At 45.1% G+C, this 18790-nt stretch overlaps 2 protein-coding genes across 2 annotated transcripts in view; one reads left to right on the forward strand and one right to left on the reverse strand.

Moving 5' to 3' along the window:
- Positions 1-18790, forward strand: part of LOC144542874 (nuclear factor 7, ovary-like) — a 443231-nt gene that overhangs the window by 40353 nt on the left and 384088 nt on the right. The gene's annotated exons all lie outside the window — the stretch shown is intronic.
- LOC139930346 (semaphorin-6D-like) overlaps positions 14894-18790 on the reverse strand; it is an 80565-nt gene continuing 76668 nt past the window's right edge. The window contains exons 18-19 of the mRNA XM_078290515.1: positions 17031-17162; positions 14894-16231 (exon numbers count right to left, since the gene is read on the reverse strand). Coding sequence (XP_078146641.1) covers positions 14894-16231; positions 17031-17162 — 1470 coding nt within the window. The remainder of the gene's footprint in view (positions 16232-17030; positions 17163-18790) is intronic.

Below are 18790 nucleotides of genomic sequence, written 5' to 3' on the forward strand. Positions count from 1 at the left end.
GACGGGCTGATGATGTCAGCCGGATGCGGAGAGCTGGATTTTCCTCCTGGAGCGCGCGGTCGTCACGAGAAATCCTGAGTTACACGGACGGCACAGGTAGCCGCACAGGAATGATGAACCAAGTGCTAGTGTTTCTCCACATAAAGACTACATTTCCCATAAGCCCCGTTGCTTCCTGCCTTTCCCCCTCTCTGAAGAGGATCAACATGTTGGAAGTGATTTCTCCATCTTCCTTTCCCTCCTTCCACCATCTGCTGCCAGAAACTCTTTCAGCTTTAGCTCCGTTTGCTCTGGAAGAACAGAACCTCTTCCTGTTTTGTGCCGTAAAGCGATCCAGCAGATTTCCCTCCAGATCCACCAGGTGGAGAAACTATGGAGGATGCAGAGTAGAGGCTGAGAGAGGCTGACAGGCTGACCGCTGATGCTCTGGTTTGTTTACAGTAATTATACTTCTCAAAATGAATGTGGTATTGATTTACTGATGTTAAAATGCTACATGTAGCCTCTAGCCTCTTCAACAAACAGGAATGTATCAAAGTGCTTTACAGAAAACAAAGAATTGCCACACCATGTGACCCAAAACAACTGTAGTAAGCATCCAGTTTGTGTTGAGATACATTTGCAGTATTACACTATTTTCAGTTGGAATCTGCGCACATTACAATGTCTGTGATGCTGTCAGCTCAGTTGTTACGACACTGTAGGTCAGTGTTTCTCAACGTGGGGTCCGGGGACCAACAGGGTCTTAGATTTGGGTCCGAGAGACAAAATCTCATCAAATGGGGGTCCGTGGCCCTAATGTGGACTAAACTAGGGTCCTTGATATGAAAGAGGTTGAGAATCACTGGTGTAGGAGATTAAATACTGGACTTTTTCGATGGAGAAAATGTTATTTGGCACTTAATATGAAGAAGAAATTTGAATACGAAAGTAAAATAAAATTAAAAACTAATGAAAATAACCCTCTTTATATTGTTTAAACCACAGATCAGGGCCGAACTCTATTGGTCGCATGTTTAAAAGGTTTTAAACCCAAGCTTTAGACTTCAGACTGTTTTTTATTTCCACTCTGTTATGACTCGTCTGCCGTCAGCGACGCTTCAACTGATGTTAATCAATAAAAAGAACATTGAAAGTGTTTTTTTGTTGTTTTGTTTTACTCGAGGAAAAGAAAAAGAAAATGCTGCTGTTGTCGTGTGAAAACCTCGCTACAGTTCTGGTGATGTTCATGTTTTCATTTCAGTTGAAGCATTACATGGTTTTCTGTGGGTTGAGAACATTTAAATAATAATAATAGTAAGTTTATTTATATAGCACCATTCAAGCATAGAACGCAACTCAAACTGCTTTACATATAATAGATTGATTAAAACAATAAATGATTAGAAACAGTATATTAAAACAATTATTATTATATATTACATTATATTACATTAAAATTTCAAAATCAAAAATAGTCCAGCGTAGGACTGATCCTCTATGCCAATGACAACAGCAATTCTAAAATGATCAAGTCATAAATTGACAAGCAAACAAAAAGAAGAATTAAAAACACTGTAAAAGGTAAAAGGCAATCCTAATTAAAAGCTTCAAAAAATATACCATCCTTGAGCTTTTAAAACCCTTTTAAACCGCTTTGATCAAGTAAAACACGACTGGCGGTGAAGCAAAACGAGGCTTGATTTTTCTTGATCTCCTTAAAAGTTTATATTTTGGAGATAAAACGTTTTTCAAAGTGTAAGTTGATTTTACATCGACCTCCAGTCCAGCAGGGGGCGACAAAGCAACAGCTCCGCCCTCCGTTGTGGGCATGCGCAGAAAGACTTTGACCCGGCAGTGGAGCCAGTAAACAAGCTGGAACCACCGAGGCTCTGGGGGTCGACGCTTCTTCTCCGGTTAGCTCCGCCGCTCAGATCCAGTTCAACATGTCGCGGATCGAGATGCTGAGGCTGCTGATCAACGAGCGGCTGACCGCCGCCGCCGAGGAGATCTTCGGGGTTTTTGGGAGAACTATAGCCGAGTACGAGGAGGAGATCTCCCGGTCCAAGCTGGAGATCGACCGGCAGCGCAGACTGCTGGATCTCTCTCTGAAGCCGCAGATCCAGCTGGACGGCACCGGTCTGTACCTGAAACCTTCATATACACACCTGTCCTGTTAATCATATTTAGCGTGAGAGTGTCGAATATTGTTAGTGTTGTTGTTGTTAGTGTTGTTGTTGTTGTTGTTGGGAATGCTTAACGGTAAAAAAAAATATCCAGGAAGTATTTAGGATTTTTCCCGGAAGATAACTTTTGTAGCAGCCAGCGGTTGAATTAGGAAACAAACCTAAACTAAACCAACACAAGTTATTGTTTTTACTACTTTTTATTTTCTGCAACAATTTCATTACCAGATAAACCTTAGAACAAAAACATTTTACATAATGAAACAGAGCACACACCATCCCCATCCCATCCCCCCAACCGGCCACCAACACAAAAGGAGAAAAAAAAGAAAACATAATAATAATGGTAGTATAGAAATAAAATATTATTAAAATATATATAATAAGGAGCACTAAGTGATAACCTATGTGGCACATCTTATTTAAATGATTTGAGTCCCAGATGTTTGGGCTCTCCTGGTTTTGAAAGGAAGGAACCGTGGTCTTCTTCCCAGAGGTGAGACCAAGGACAGTTTCAAGTCAGGTTCAAGTCTCAAGTCAAGTCCCAAGTCTAAATGTAGATTACCAAGTCAAGTCAAGTCCATGTCATTAATGTCAAGTCTCAAGTCTAAATGTAGAACAACAAGTCAAGTCAGAACAAATCAAGAGTCCAGTATCAATTTAATATCTTAAAGAAAACTAAATATCTAGGACTTTTCAATGCAATATGGTTTTAATAGGATAAAAACTTGGTAAGAGCATCATGAGTTTGATTTCTATAATCAGTTTCAACTTCAATAAATTCAATCATTCCATACAAATTCAGAAAACAGAATTTAAATTCAGTCGTCCGCTGGAACAAATCTCATCACTTTCAATCTAAGTCATTTACACAAACACAAGATCTCAAGTCAAGACTTTAGAAACCTTTTCAAGTCATCAAAGTACAAGTCAGAGTCAAGTCCCAAGTCACCAGAACCCAAGTCAAGTCAAGTCTCAAGTCTTCTCTTCATGCATCAAGTCAAGACTCAAGTGATTAAAGTTGTGACTCGAGTCCTCACCTCTGCTTCTTCCTGATGCCAGAGTTTCATAATAAGTTTCATAGTTTTTATTTATTTTCTAGTCAGACATTTCTCACTGTAGACAAGAATAACGTTAGATGCCTCTAACTCAGCGGTTTGATTACTTTTTAAAGATTTGAATTCCCCAAAATTGTAGTAAATCCAGTTATTCACCCTGAATTGCCTCGCTCGTTGCTAATAATTTGACAGGTACTTTACCAGCTCACAGGCTTACATCAACAATATCAAGCGATATGGGTTTTTAAAGGCCGATATTAATATTTATAGACTGTTGTCGCCAATTTTTGTGCCAATATTCTGTATCTTTAAATTTGACCATTTTTCGCTGCATTTAGACCTTCATGGGACACTAAAACTCTCCACCCCACCTGATTAGTGGTAGGGATATGCTGGGTTTACCTTCAGAATAAAAGCTGAGGGTGAATGTAGTATTTCTGCACCGGGGTAAACAAATTATCGTTTCATTAATCGTTATCGAGGTAAATGTGACAGTATTTAGTGATATGAATCTCGTATCGTGTCGCCTGGTAAAGAAACGACCAACCGCAGCCACATCCCGACTATTACTGTGTCTCATGTTGTTTGCAGCTCTTCCTGAGCAGCAGGACTGGAGTCCCGGTCTGGAACTGGACGACTCGGAGCCGCCTCACATCAAAGAGGAAGAGGAGGAGCTCTGGGCCGGCGAGGAGGAGGAGGAGGAGGAGGAGGAGCCGCCGCGGGGCCCGGAGGACGACGACGTCATCAAGTTCACCTTCTTCCAGACGTCGAGCGAGAGGAGCGAGCAGAATAAAGACCGGATTCCCTCTCCGCTGCCGGACTACCAGAGCCGGCGTCCGGAGAACAGGAAGCCGGAGGCTCGGCCCGGCACCTCGGCCCGGCCGGCGCCCGCGGAGCCGGACGTAGAAGTTTCCGGAGCTTCGGAGGCGGGCGCGTTTTCGGACCGCGTCGAAACCGACCCGCCGCGCTCCGAGGGGGCGAGCTCGTACATCTGCAGCATCTGCGGCAAGGCGTTCGCGCAGCGCGGCCACTGGGCGCGGCACGTCCGGCTGCACCGGCTGGGCGGCCGCACCGTCGACAAGTCGTACTGGTGCGACATCTGCGGGAAGAGGCTCACGCGGCTCGACGGCTTCCAGAAGCACCTGAGGGTGCACACGGGCGAGAAGCCGTACAGCTGCGGAGAGTGCGGCAAAAGGTTCAGCGACAACTCCAACTACAAGAGGCACATCCGCATCCACACCGGGAACAAAGGCCACCGGAGCCGCGGCTGCAGGAAGGGCTTCGGCTCCGTTTTACATCGCAGCAGCGCCGACGTTTGACGCTCGGAGACGGGGAGAATGGAACCCGCCGTGCCTTAACGCCATCGTCCGCGACATTCTTGATTTTGGCGACAACTTTGTCGATCAGCGCTCATTGTTTTGGTGTTTTGCACTCAAAGTCGTCACTGGCCCAAAATAATAATAATAAGACACTTGGAGTAGACTGAGGCTAGTAAACAACTGCAAAACCTTTTGGACCATCAGTCCAAAAAAAAAAGAGCCACATCTTCATCGCTCCTCATCGTCACGTCTCATCTTGGAGTGTTTTTCATCTTTGAAAGGCGACGCCGACGTTCACTCTAGTTTTGTCTCGGAGACGCTCGTCTTCCTCTGAGAGATTCATCCGTTTCTTTTTCCTTGGGGTTTCCTTCTCTCTCGGTACGTTTCCACAGGATCCGTCATTTCCACGCTTCCCATACATTTTCTACGTAAGCAGCCGTGCAATGCATTCTGGGAGCGCCGCGGTGCGCTTCGAGAGACGGGGCGTCACGTTGGCCGCTCCACATTTGCATAAAGCATAAACCATCTGTCTGTTCAGCCACGGCGGCTATCGCTGCTCACACTAACTATCCAGTTCTTCTTCTTCTGTTGATTCCAAACAAACCGGAAACGTAAAACGCATCACTTCCTGTGCGGCAGAGGATTTTTCAGACAGAGGAAGTCGCCCACAGCCGTTCAGAACAACAAAGCTTCTATAAACCGGAGATGGGTTGAATCTCTACTGTATGAACTGTTTGGTGTCAGTCGGCGACAGAGTAACAAAACAGACATTATATGAAAAAGTTGCGGATTATCCCTTTAAATGACATATTATTTAGTTTTGAAATTAGATGTTTTCAAATATTCTGTGGCTCAGGATAAGAGTTATGTTCTTCATGATGTTTTGCAAATAAACGTAGTTTAGTGAAAAAGGTATTTATTGAATGAATAAAATCACAATACTGTTTTACAATCTCACTGTTTTACCAACAACAGCAGAGATGCAGCCGCAATCTGATCAGTCCAAGATTTGTGTTTTATTCATATTTATCCTCTATGTTGAAGAAAGCTGATTTGTTTGACAAAAGTAACATTTCATGTGAAAGTAACTCACAAGACCATTTGTTTCACACATTACAAATGTAAATAAAGCTTCTACAACTTCAGAATATGTTGGAAGTATTATTCTTGGCTGCCACACACTCTAACTGCCATTATCAGCACATTTTTTTTTCTTCAGATTTTTACTTCCCATTCATGAGGTCTGAAAACCTAAAATTAGTATTTAAAACTAAAAGTATACTGAACAAAAATATAAACGCAACACTTTTGTTTTTGCTCCCATTTTTCATGAGTTGAAATAAAAGATGTAAGACTTTTTCTATGCACACAAAAGGCTTATTTCTCTCAAATTTTGTTCACAAATTTGTTTAAATCCGTGTTAGTGAGCACTTCTTTGGTAATCCAGGTGTGGCATATTAAGATGCTGATTAAACAGCATGATTATTGCACAGGTGTGCCTTGGGCTGGTCAGTAAAAGGCCACTCTAAAATGTGCAGTTTTATCTTGAAAAAAGACATTTATTAGGATGGATTATCTTGGCTCACTAACACGGATTTAAACAAATTTCACCAATACAGTTTACTGAAGGCGTATGTTTGGACCAAAGATGCTGATTGCTCTTATTTTGTGCAGATATTCAAAATCTTAAACTTTTCATGCCCCCAAAAATTACAATTATTCAGTATTTCCCCCAGAATTTTCTTCTCATCAGGGTGGAAAAGCGTCTGAAACGGCATTTAGAGCATCATGGGACACTAAAACTCTCCACTGAAACCCAGAGTAATGAAACTCTTTTAGGGTTCGCAGCTCTTGACGGCGGGGTGGCTTCAAATGAGTAGAAGAAACAGTAGATTAACCCTCAATTCCTAGATTGACAACATTACAAACAACCGGTAGTAGGGAGGTGAAGGGTCAGAGGTCACGGCACCCAGAGGATAATTGCGTGACCCTTGAATGATCGTGTAAGAGAGAAGTTCTGGGAAAAGAAATCATGTTTTTGTAGATTATACATTTTGTTAACGCAGCATCACAGCAACCTGTCTGCCTCTGTAAGAATTTTAAAGTCTTGAATTATATACATTTAATAATCTATTAAGTGGCAGTAATGTTTATCGGTTTTAATCGGTTTCTCTAAACTCTGCAGTGTCTCCTGCTTCAGTTCAGTTGGTTTGTCCAGGTGAGAACGATGACCTTTGACCTCTGGTGGCACCAAATAACGGCAGCGAGAGTCTCAGTCCTCCAACAAGAGAACTGACACTCCAACTACAGGAAACCGCCCCGAAACACAAGGGATTATGGGTAGAAGGAGACGGAAAGCCGAGCAGAACAAAATGAAGTCTGGACTGATGCTCATATTCAGATATTTATGTTTGGTTAAGGCTACAAGAACTGGAATCAGATTTGTTTTGACTCGCTGCCGCTGCCAAAATCTCCAGACATCCCAGCATGCATTGGGTGGGCCGGTCGCCAGTCCATCACAGTATCTCTCACACAAGTTTTAAAGTACACTTTTGGTCCTGAAGAGGGCGCCAAACACCTAGAAATGACAAGATCTGAACAGTCGTGTGTCTCTCGACCAGCTGCTGTCTCACTCAGTCAAATCAATTCATGTTTGACAAACTCATAATTCATTTTCTTCGTATCTTCATGTTGCCGATAATTAAGATGTAGCACCATGCAGGATATAGGGAGACAGACTTCAGGATTATAATTCCATACTTCCTAAAACATTTGCTCTGAGCTCTGAGACCTTCATCAGCTTATTTATGGTTACAATCAGCTGTTTTCTGCCATATTGCGAAGAGCTGAGGTCCTCCAACATGGCTGCCAGAGCCCGTGTTGCGTCACCTGGGAGCCTGCTGTACTGACTCCAAAGAGCAAAGAAATACATAACTATTAGCAGCTATTGAATACATGCTAGATAAATAAATATACATATACACTACCAGTCAAAAGTTTGGACACACCACATTTTTCTTTATTTTTAACTATTTTCCACATTTTCGAATAACAGTAAAGACTCAAAACTATGAAATAACACAAATGGAATTATGCAGCGACCAAAAAAGTGTTAAACAAACCAAAGCTTCACACTGCAGTGAGGTTTCTGTTCTCTTAACCCCCTCCTTACACTTATGCCACTCACCTGCTTTTTTTTTTTTTTGGTGCTCCGCTTACTGGTGACGTAGAGGGAATCGAACCGTCAACCCTTCGTCCTCAGACGGATCCTGGTCTGAGTTGACGACTCCACCTCGCCACCAGGTCCCTTTCACACTGGAGGTTGTTCTCGGAGAACTTTTCAGTCTTTCCTCTGGATGTCGGCTTTCAAAATTTACCTGGAGCGCCAACGGGGCTCGAACCCACAACCTCTGTAGTTTCATATCATCGTTCTGCCTGTTGAGCCACCAAGTCTTACTCTTTCTACTGGGTGTCCTATGAGAGCTTTTACAGTCTTTCCTCTGGATGTCGGCTTTCAAAATTTACTTGGAGATTAAGCATCTCAACGGGGCTTGAACCCACAACCTTTATATTTTTATATCATCGCTCTGTCTATTGAGCCACCAAGTCTTACTTCTTCTACCACTTGTCCTATGAGAGCTTTTCAGTCTTTCCTCTGGATGTCGGCTTTCAAAATTTACCTGGAGACGAAGAGTGTCAGCGGGGCTCGAACCCACAACCTTTATATTTTCGTATCATCGCTCTGTCTATTGAACCACCAAGTCTTACTCTTTCTATTGCCTGTCCTATGGGAGCTTTTCAGTCTTTCCTCTGGATGTTGGCTCACAAAATTTACTTGGAGCATCAACGGGGCTCGAACCCATAACCTTCATACTGTTACAGCAATGCTCAGTCTGTTGAGCCACAGACTCCTTCTACAGTCTTTCCTCTGGATGTCGGCTCACAAAATGTACTTGGATTTTGAGTGAGTGAACCCGAGCTCGAACCCACAACCTCTGTACTTTTAAATCATCGCTCAGCCAGTGGAGCCGCTGAGTCTTTCTTCTTCTCTTCTTCTCTTCTTCTCTGACAGATTATCAGTCTTTATTCTGGATGCTGATTGTATTTAGTTAAAAGGTAAGTCAGTTGTGTATCTCCTTGTCACACTGATTTGAACTTGTCAGAGAGTTCTTCAAGCTTTCTTCCTTCGCTGCTCGATTATCTCTCTGAGAACTTTTCAGTCTTTCCTTTGGCTGTTTGCTTTTAATATGTGCGTCGAACTTTTGAGACTCAAACCCAAAACCTCTCCCTCCTCCTGTAGCGTCTCAGCACACTGAGCCACCGAGTCTTACTTCCTCTACACTTTGTTCTATGAGAACTTTTCAGTCTCTCCTGGATTTCAAAGTGGACTTGGATCTAAAGAACTCATAAAATCAAACTTTTTTGCTCTTTATCAGTCTTTGCTCTGGATGCTGATTTACTTCTTTTCAGACTCAAGTCAGTTCTCAAGGTCACAACCCAAAGAAGGTTGTGTATCTCCTCATCACTGATTTGAACTTATTCTCATCAAGACCTTTACTGGTCTTATTGCCACTAGACTATTTCTCTGAGAACTTTTCAGTCTTTCCTCTGGATGATAGCTCTCCGATTAAAATTAAAAATTAAGTGTCACAATCAACATTTTTGTGTATATGGTGATGCACAAAGTGTCGGGTCTGAATCCCATTCTAGATGAAACACATTTCATTTCAAAACCTCTGTCGTCAGTTGTATGAACAAAGTGTACACTACCAGTCAAAAGTTTCACACACCACATGGAATCAAAACTAATCTTATATTTTAGATTCTTTGCCTTGATGGAAAGACAAAGGCTTTGGAAATAAATTCATACATAGGATCAACTTCACTATTTATATTTGTCTAAGAAACTCATTTCAAGCATTTAAGCAGAAGCCTTTAGATCAAAATGGCTTTAAGAGAATGAAACAGAACATTCAGGCAGACTGTGGACTGGCAGTGTAAAAGCTTCATGGCGGCAAACTGAATTACATGTGACTGGACGGTCTGATCTGATGCTTTTAGTCTCACCAGGTAAAAGTCGGACCTTTATCACTGCAAAACACAACTGAACAAAAGTATTTCAGCTTGACTGTCGGAAAATTCAAAGCGGTCCTGCAGGACGTCTTCTTTGTCTCAGGAGTAATGAAAAGCTCATTCAGGCTCTTTGATTAAACTGAACAAAACTGCAAACATTGAATGAAAAGATACATTTTATTCAGCCCAGTAGGGATTTATACTTAATCAGTTGCCTGTAACAGCAGAATATAAATGATCCTGTTTTTTTCTACTTAACTTGTCCTTGAAGAAAACACAAGATTTCTTAACGTTCTGTCAAAACTAACAACATAAGAAAAGCTCCTACATGCTTTCTCATTATTTGTTAATGTTATGTTTCCACATATAATCTGTGAACATGGATTTGAAATAATTTTACACAGTATCAATAAATAAAACATACTAGAGCATCATCCTGCGCAGAGTTTCTTCAGGTGATGCAGATCTTTTCTCTGTTTGTCACACAACTTCAAAATAAAGTCCACGCAAATAAGAAGCAGCTGAGTAATATTCCACAGTAGCCTTTATTTACACCATCATCCACATTGTTAATTAATAGCAGTAAAGTAAACATAATAGCTTTGACATTGTTACATTTTCATTATGGTCTGGTCCACAGGGTGGCGCTGTGAGTCTGTGAGTAATATCCCAGCTCCCCTCCGCCCGCTGCTGGAGGAATACATCGAGAGGCTCGGGACCGAGAACCACTAAAGGAATAAACAAATTTATCTTCAAGGTTACAAGTGCATCCTCATACAAAACCCTTATAAAATGAGTGAGTGATCTGACAGCTTCAGTTTATTTATCTGCAGTGTCCCGTATAGTAGCACCCAGTGAAAACATGTCATATACGTTAAGGGAACCGTTAAGGACTCGAGCTTCTCAGAAACAAACAGCAGCTTGTTATTCCGTTAAGTTACAATACTCGTGGATGTGATTTTGCCCGTTTCTGTTGATTTTAAATGGAGATTCCTGCTGTCTAGCCTCTCTTTCTTTCTCTTTCTTTCTGTTTGTTTGTGTGAATCGTGTGATTTTTACCTCTTCCCATGCAAAACCAGTAATGAAAGACGACTTCTGCACCACATACTGTAGGGTGAAAAATACAGACCTGATATTCCGTTTTAAACCCGCCATTACTGATCATTTTAGCTACTTAGAAACCAGGCGGTGCTCCGTATTTTTAGCCTGTTCAGTATGAAAGAAACAAAACTACTGACAAGATCAACTCTCTTTCTCTGAGATGCTTTATGGACAGACTTAAATGTCACAAAAAGATCAGAAAGTCTGGTTTATAACCCTTTTTATCTTTTTCTAATCTGGTTCCTTCCCATTTAGTCGGGAAACTATCAGATCCGCGGCGCAGAGTTAAAAGTCAGATTTTCTGTTCTCATGTGAACATTGCCTTTCGCCTTTGATTCATGGGCAGCCTCTTTCCAGTGACCAGAGCAACGTTTACGCTTGATAACTATCAAACAATTCTAGTCAGAGGGGAGATTTGTGTTGGAGATGAAAGAGTCTGACGTAACCTCTTTCTGGCTCGAATCCCGCTTTACTTGAAGCAAAAATCAAGAGGAAACTGCTGCTTTGCCGTCCGTCCGCCTCGCCTCTGTTAGATCTGAACAAACTGATCAGTAGCTGTGGTTAAATAGCGGCTGACAGCACGACGCTACAACACATTTCAGATTACCACCCGCTGGTGTTTTACAGTTTCCCCCTCGTCCGGCTGATGCCATCGGACTCAGAGTTGCATCATTTGGTGCAGAGCCTCCTCGCCTGTCCGGATCCTTCACTAACACTCTGCTGCAGCGTCACCGTGGGTTAGTTATTGCTTAATCTGTGCCAGGAGCGTGCGGTCGGCATACTGAGCGAGTCAGATAAGCGTTACACTCAGGGTGGGAAACCGCCACCAGCCGCCGGCCGTTTGTCTGGTTTACCGGCCGCTCTGGCAGCAGCGGCCTTCACCTGCAGCTTCTGTTCTGCTCTCAAGCATCAAGCTGGCTGGCGAAGCGGTGAAAGCGGCCGCCGTGGCCTCCTGACAAAGGCTCTGTTCACACTGCAGCAAAAAAGTTTTCCCAATTCACATTTTTTTCCCCCTCTCATGTGACTCAGATCTGATGTTTTCCAATCAGTGCGAACAGCAAAAAGCTGCATGGAGTCGCATTGTTTCGACTCCCATCTGGGCCGCGCGGATGTGAGCTGCAAAATCGGATCCCGAGGCGCGCGACCTACATGCGACTTGTATTTGAGCGCTCCAATCAGATTCCGTCAGTGTTGCCATGACAACAAGCGAATCTGACATCACCGACCCGAGCCGGTTTGTCTTCGTGTAGTCGGCTTGTCTGAGCAGAGTCGGCGTGGAGGAGCAACGAGACAAACAGACGACCGGACGCCTCGATTCAGTCAGAACTGGAACCCAAACCAGTTGGAACAAAAACGGATGAGACGACTTTAGCTGTCAGTTCAGATTATTATGGGATATGAGTTACATCCTACAGTAGATATGAACAGTCATCCAAAACAAATCAGAAGTGAGCAGCAGTTCAGAAGTGAGCGTGAAAGCCTGCAGTGAGAACGGAGCCAAAACGCTCGTTACTTGCTGTGATTACACTGAGATCCACGATATTTCCTCTACTAATAAAGAACAGAGTTTAACAGTAATAAATGGCTTTTCAGCAGATAAAAAAAACAAACGCTTCAAATAACTGAAAGAAGTTGATTTAGTAACTGACACCGGCTGGTTGCTGTTCAGCGCCACCTGGCCTCTCCTTGCTTTTTCTGTTTCTCTCAAGCCCATTGGTCAGAAAACATTCGGGTTCCTCCACATTTTTCTATTTCAATATACCAGACTTTTCGTAAACCTTAATCTCTTGACTGGATTTGAAGATTTTGGTCAGTGTTCAACATGATTTATAGAGGCTGTCAACTTGGACATATTACTCCTTATCTTAATATTACTCATAACAATAATTATAATATGTGAAATGAAAGTGAGTCTACATAAAAGGTGAAGCTGTGAGTATCAGGATAGAGCAGTTTTCCATATTCTTCCAGACTTTTGTTTTGCAATCCAATTTTTTCAACATCTGCAAATGATCACATTCATTTTCCAGACTTTTCCAAACCTGCACAGGAGTCATGTGACCAGGCAACACACTGAGGCAGCAGACGGTCAATTCTGCCAACCAATATGACTGAAAACAGACTTCTTCATCACACCTTTCACTGTTTGTCATCCTTTATTGCTGTTGCTGGCAATATTGCTCATCTCCATTGCCTCAAAATGTTGCATGTGTATTACAGCCTAAAGTTAAACTCAAGAAAACAGGAACATTTGACTGGAGCTGGATGTGAAACCTCCTTCCTGTCCGCCCACAACTCCCACTGCAGCTGTTTGGTTCGTCTTTCGTCATCTACAGGTCGACTGCCAAAATAGAAGAAACGTCAACAAAAACGAAAGCGTCTGAGTCAGCTGTTTCACCTTCGATACACATGAGAGGAAACAGCAGATTCCTATCAAAATCCAAACTACATATTTTTAGACCATCTGCAACATCTCCTGCAAAACCTCCCAGTAGCCGACAGAAGAACTGAATGAATGTGAAGCAGGTTGGAGGTGAAAAGAAAAAGGAGTTTATAAGCTCAGACAATCTTCCTTGGGTAAATAAAAGTTTTACATCTACTCCCTCGCTCACTCAGCTGTTCCTTTTACTTTGGCAGTCACCTGTACTACTGTAAGCTGTTGACGTCAAAGTACTTTCAAAGTACCGCTGAGCTTCTACTCGTTCAGTACTCTGATCATCAAGGCTTTGCTGTTTGGATACCAATATGGTATAAAAAGAACATTCATCAGGCTTGTAGGTAAAAGAGCGCAAAAGGTGGAGCGGGAAGAAGAGGGAACGCTGCGTCAGACCTCGCAAATTGGACGCCGACGCAGCCGTACTGTCACAAGATGGCCGCTATCATCGCAGAACTAGGACTGCGACTCACTAGCATTCTCTGTTAACAGCCGTATCACCCTAGTACAACAGGAACTGCCCGCTCTATCTGATCTAGATCTGTGGTCCTCCCTGGTTTTGACAGGTAGATTTGATCCCACAGTTCATGAGGCGTAAGAACGTTCTCTCTTCTTCTTCTTCTTCTTCTTCTTCTTCTCTGTTGTTGTCAGTCTGTCTGACTTTCTCTCCAGCTCCTCTACCTCCTGGCCACAGTGATAAGACGAGCCGTCACGGAGAGCCGGGCGCCCAAACAAAAACCTCACAACAGTTTTTTATTTCTTTTTATTTTTGACTCTGTCTGGGTTCTGTCACACGGAGGTAGCGCGGACCTTTCTGTCGTTTCCGATTTCCACCCCGCCGTCCCGACCGGATTCAAAAGGGACGAGCGATCACGACTCTAAGGAACTGTCCGTCCAGGCGTTACGGGCATGACGTGCTTTGTGTATATGTGTGTGTATGTGTGTGTGTGTGTGTGTGTGTGTGTGTTCGCTATCATCCAGGTGCTCGGACTCAGTATCGAAGACATGGAGAAACGTCCACCACTCCAAGCAGTCTCTTAGATAAGTTCAGGACAGGCGGTTTCGCAGCAGTCCTGTGTCCTGCTTTTGAGTCTTAGCTGGGGCTTTGCAACGAATTCTGGGCCCCGTGCCAAGGTGCGACAACCAGGGACGTTAAGTAAGATCAAAAGACCCATAAGAAAACTGCATTAATCAAGAATTTTTCGGGCCAACTCAAGCCTAGGGACCCCCTGAATCATTAACATCTCTTGCCCTGCTTTTGGAAAGATCCTCACACACACACACTGGCGGATCTGATCCACAGTCTGCTGCGAGGGAAAGTTGCCACAAGCGGTCCCGACTGCCCAAAGAAATGAGTCAGAGATTTGTTTATTTGGCGTGTCGATCCCCCAGTATGTCTGTTTGTGTCTTTTCAATGCTCTCCTTTGTGAGAGAAGCGGCGGCGACGCGGCGGTTCGCGACTCGCGGGGGGAGACAGCATGCGTCCGGTCTGTTCGCCTGTCCCGCCGCCCCGGCCCTTCTCACGCTCAGCCGCAGAAAATAACCACAACTGAAGGGTCGTAATGAAGAGCGATGGGACAACAGCGCTCAGTTCAAGTCTCTTTGTGTCTCCCATCAAGGCTCTCACTCATTTCTCACAAGCCCCGCGGGCGCGTCGCAGTGATTTACTCTGTGTTTACTAGCGAGCTCAGTAGCAGCCATGTTGGAGCGGTCCCGGCTCAACGGCGCCCCCCTCCCAGAGTCTCAGTAGTTGTACTTCCCCGCCTGCGCTACCGGCGACGCCGCCGTGTTCGGGAGGAACAGCGGTTTGGGGGGGACCTGGGGTTTGAGCGAGGCCGTTCGCCGGACGATGGCCGACCGCGGGACGTGCGGCGGTTCGCTGTAGCTGTGCTGCCGCGTCAGGCAGGCGCTGGCGATCGACGGCCGGCGGGCCTCGCCGCCGGCGCCGTCGCTCCCGCTCGCCGCCCCGCCGGCCCCCGCCGGGCCGTTGCTGCTGCTGTTGGTGTTCATCCTGGCCAGGAAGTGAGCGGGCGCCGCCCCCCGGTGGTTGAAGCTGTGGTGGCGTGGCACGGCCCCCCCGCCGCCGCTGCCCATCTTGATGAGGGAGTGGCGCTGGGAGTGGTGGCGCGTTACCGTGACGCCGCTTCCTCCTGCGCCCACAACGGCGCCGGGTCTCTCTGGTATCACCTGCTGCTGGAGCGGAGTCGAGGAGGAGGAGGGGGTGATGGAGGTGGAGGAGGTGGGGTTGTTGGAGGAGGAGGACGCTGTGGAGGAGCAGGTGGAGTTCTGAGGAGGGACGTCCAGGCGTTTGGGCAGGCCGTCTCTGGGCAGCGTGGAGGTGCTGTAATACGGAGCGGACTCCATCTCTGGGATCTGGGGCTGCTGGTGGTGATGGTGACCGCCGCCGCTGCTGCTGCTGTTGTTGTTGTTGTGGTGGTTGCTGTGGTGATGGCTGTGGTTGTAGTGGTGAGGACGAGTCTGGCTGTGGTGGTGATGATGATGATGATGCCCGCCGGAAGAGGAAGCGGAGGATCCGGGGAAGAGGGAGGAGGAGGAGGTGGAGGTGAGGACCTTGATGCCTCCGTTCCCCGAGGCGCTGACCTCATGAATGTGTTTGAGCAGCTCGTCCAGCGCGGAAACGTCCACCACCGTCTGGGGGAGGGACTGCTGGGAGTGGTGGTGATGTGGGACTCCTCCTCCTCCTCCTCCTCTTTCTCCTCCTCCTCTTTCTCCTCCTCCTGCCGCTCGCTCGTCGTTTGCGATCTTCCTCTCCTCGGGGAGGTGCAGCGAGGAACAGGAGGCTCCCGCTCCGAGGGCCGCTCCGTTGCTCAGACTGTTACCGTGGTGATGAGCGAACGGGAAGACCTGCTGGGTCAGAGAGTTCCCCACGACGGCCATAAAACCCGGCGCGGATGCAGAGCCGCTCGGCCCACACTTGGGGGCGTTGTCCTTGGCGTTGTTGCAGTTCTGGTTCTTCTCGTACTGATGGCTCCTGAAGGCCTTCATGTTCTTGATGGGCAGCTCCGGGGTCGAGTCAGGAGTCGGCAGACCTGACAGCTCTCCGTCGCCCTGGGAGAGAGACTGCAGACAGGTTAGAACCGGGGTTTCACACATTGTCAAGTCACGGACACCCAAACAGCAGAACTCATTATTTTACGTCATATAAATTTGCATCTCCGCCATTTGGTGTGTCGTTTTTCAAAAAATGCCAAAAATAAAGGCTGTGTTGAACAGATACCCATGAGATAAACCACGTTTTGTTCCAGGGGTTAAATGCAACTAATGCAATTAATTACTTTTAATATCAATTTAATCAATAGCAAAATACTCATCACTGAGGAAAGCGGACTACAATAGCACTGATGAGCGACTTTCTTTACCTCTTGTCCCTCTCTTACCTCTCATTTTCGTAGCGCTGCATTGAACAGTTATTATAGTTAGGACTATTGTTCATATATCTTTATATATATTATACTAGTTTTGTCGTTTCTTGCAAATCAGTCATATTTTCCACAGGGATTTTGGACTCCACACCAAATAGCGATAATGCTAATTTTACAGCCTACAAAATCAGACTTTGCCTCTCTATAGACAAACATTAAACTACGGATGCCCACTGGATCAGATTTAGTCCTAGAGACCCCCATGAAAAGATATTTGTCTACACTATGAGGAGAGACTGAAACCTATGATAATAACATTCTTATACATTTTCTAATTGGGATAATTTCTAGCACTGATAGTGAAGTCGAACTAATCCTCATTTTGCTGGAAAACCCCTTGTTTTTTAATTTTAAACTCAAAGCGGGCTAAATGTAACCACAGTAATTCATCGGCAGCTAAACCAAGCCAAGCTGCTGCCCACGATGCACTGTCCTACCTGGGAGAGGCTGAGGTCGGGGTCGCCCAGCGGGAGACCCTGGTGGGCGGGGGTGTGGAGGTGCGGCTCCCCCCTGCCGTTCGGGATGAAGGAGCTGTACATCTTCGGGGTGGACACGTCCAGCTTGTCCTCCTGGGGAAAGGCAAGGTAAAGGAAGGAGAAGAGGAATGAATACAAAAGTAAATCCTTGTGTGACCAGCAGGCTAGTTGACTGTTGGCCACTGAGCAGCTTGAGTGGAGCAGTTGGGGGTTAATGCTGCGTTCACATCATAATTTGAGATTTTATTTTATTTTTTAAAGATTTTTTGGGCGGCATTTTTGCTTTTATTTGAAAGGTGAAAGTGGAGAGAGACAGGAAACATTAGGAAAGAGAGAGACAAAAGTCCTGGGCCGGATTCGAGTCCAGGACATCGTGGTCACATGGTACGCTCCTGAGACCACTGAGTCACCTGGACGCCCGTTTGAGATTTTTTTTTTTACAGGATCCAATTTCTCCCATTTGGTGTCCGAATTGTGAAAGTTTGTCGACACAGGCGGCGAACACGCCAGCAAATCCACCGATATCAGCGGTCCATTCGCTCCTTAAATAAAAGGATCATTTGATCGTAAAATAACTTATGATAACAAGAAACGCCACGACAACGGACCGTACGATCGCCATCTTGAATGTGGCCGTTCCAACGAGTTAAAAACATAAATGCTTCCATGTTGTAGCAACGAAATGTCATCGCATTCTTATGCTTCTTCGGATATGAGGTATTATGTGGCGGCCCCTACTGGCACCGAGAGGTAACTGTTTTCATTTTTAAGACCTCAAAACCCAGAAATCCTGTAACGTGACTAAACTAAATTTCAGGTTCAGCCATTGTTGGTGAGTCCAGTTGAGTCCAGTGTCGGAGCAAGTTTTGCATTTTACTCTTTAACCTTTGATTTGTCAATTCCTGTGTGCCGAGAAGATTTCCCATGAGTACGCCTACCAGACATTAGGGGTTTTTCTCAGAATGCATTCTTGTTCCTTCCATGACGCGTTTGAGGTAATATCTAACGGCTGAAGTTCAGGGGAGGACGAAGGACGCATAAAGACCGGGAAGTTTACGTGGGAACCGAGGATGCATCAGATCGTGACTCGGCTGACGAGAACGACTGGGAAGCCCCAAGGTCACACATCACATCACATCCAAACAAAACTACAGTCAGAGACGGTTGAAGCAGCTGGGGAATAAACGCCTGTGTGTTCACCTCAGAGTGTAAAGACGCTTCTCTGTGCTCACGTTCTTAAGAAGTTCGTTCTCTCCAAGACAACTCGGGAAGATTGTTCTCCACAAGGACAAGTATCGACTTCTCGGATGTGATAATCGCCCCAGAATTTAATTTGGGGCAAACCGGGTGAATCTACGGCGTCTTAATTAGTGAGGATGGGACGCTCCTGTCTGCTGCAGCCCCACTTTGTGATTTAGACTGATAAGACAGGTGGATTTGTACATAACACATCCTGCCTATAGGGCAGCTTTAAGTGCCTTGCTCAAGGGCAGCTGTTGAAGGAGGATAGTTTCACTCTCCCTCTGTTCAAGGAAGATGAATTCAGAATGAAAGAGAAGAGGAATGAATACAAAACACGAACAAGATTTCTCATTCTTATTCACATTGTGGAAAATGACCATGGCAGTGAGGAAGGTGAGAAAGCTCTTCTTCATTGGTTCACCTAGTAGAGCTGAAAGATTCTGACAAAAAATCAATATCAATATTGTAACTGCGATTTA

The sequence above is a fragment of the Centroberyx gerrardi genome, chromosome 19 (assembly GCF_048128805.1).
Source record: "Centroberyx gerrardi isolate f3 chromosome 19, fCenGer3.hap1.cur.20231027, whole genome shotgun sequence".
NCBI lineage: Eukaryota > Metazoa > Chordata > Actinopteri > Beryciformes > Berycidae > Centroberyx > Centroberyx gerrardi.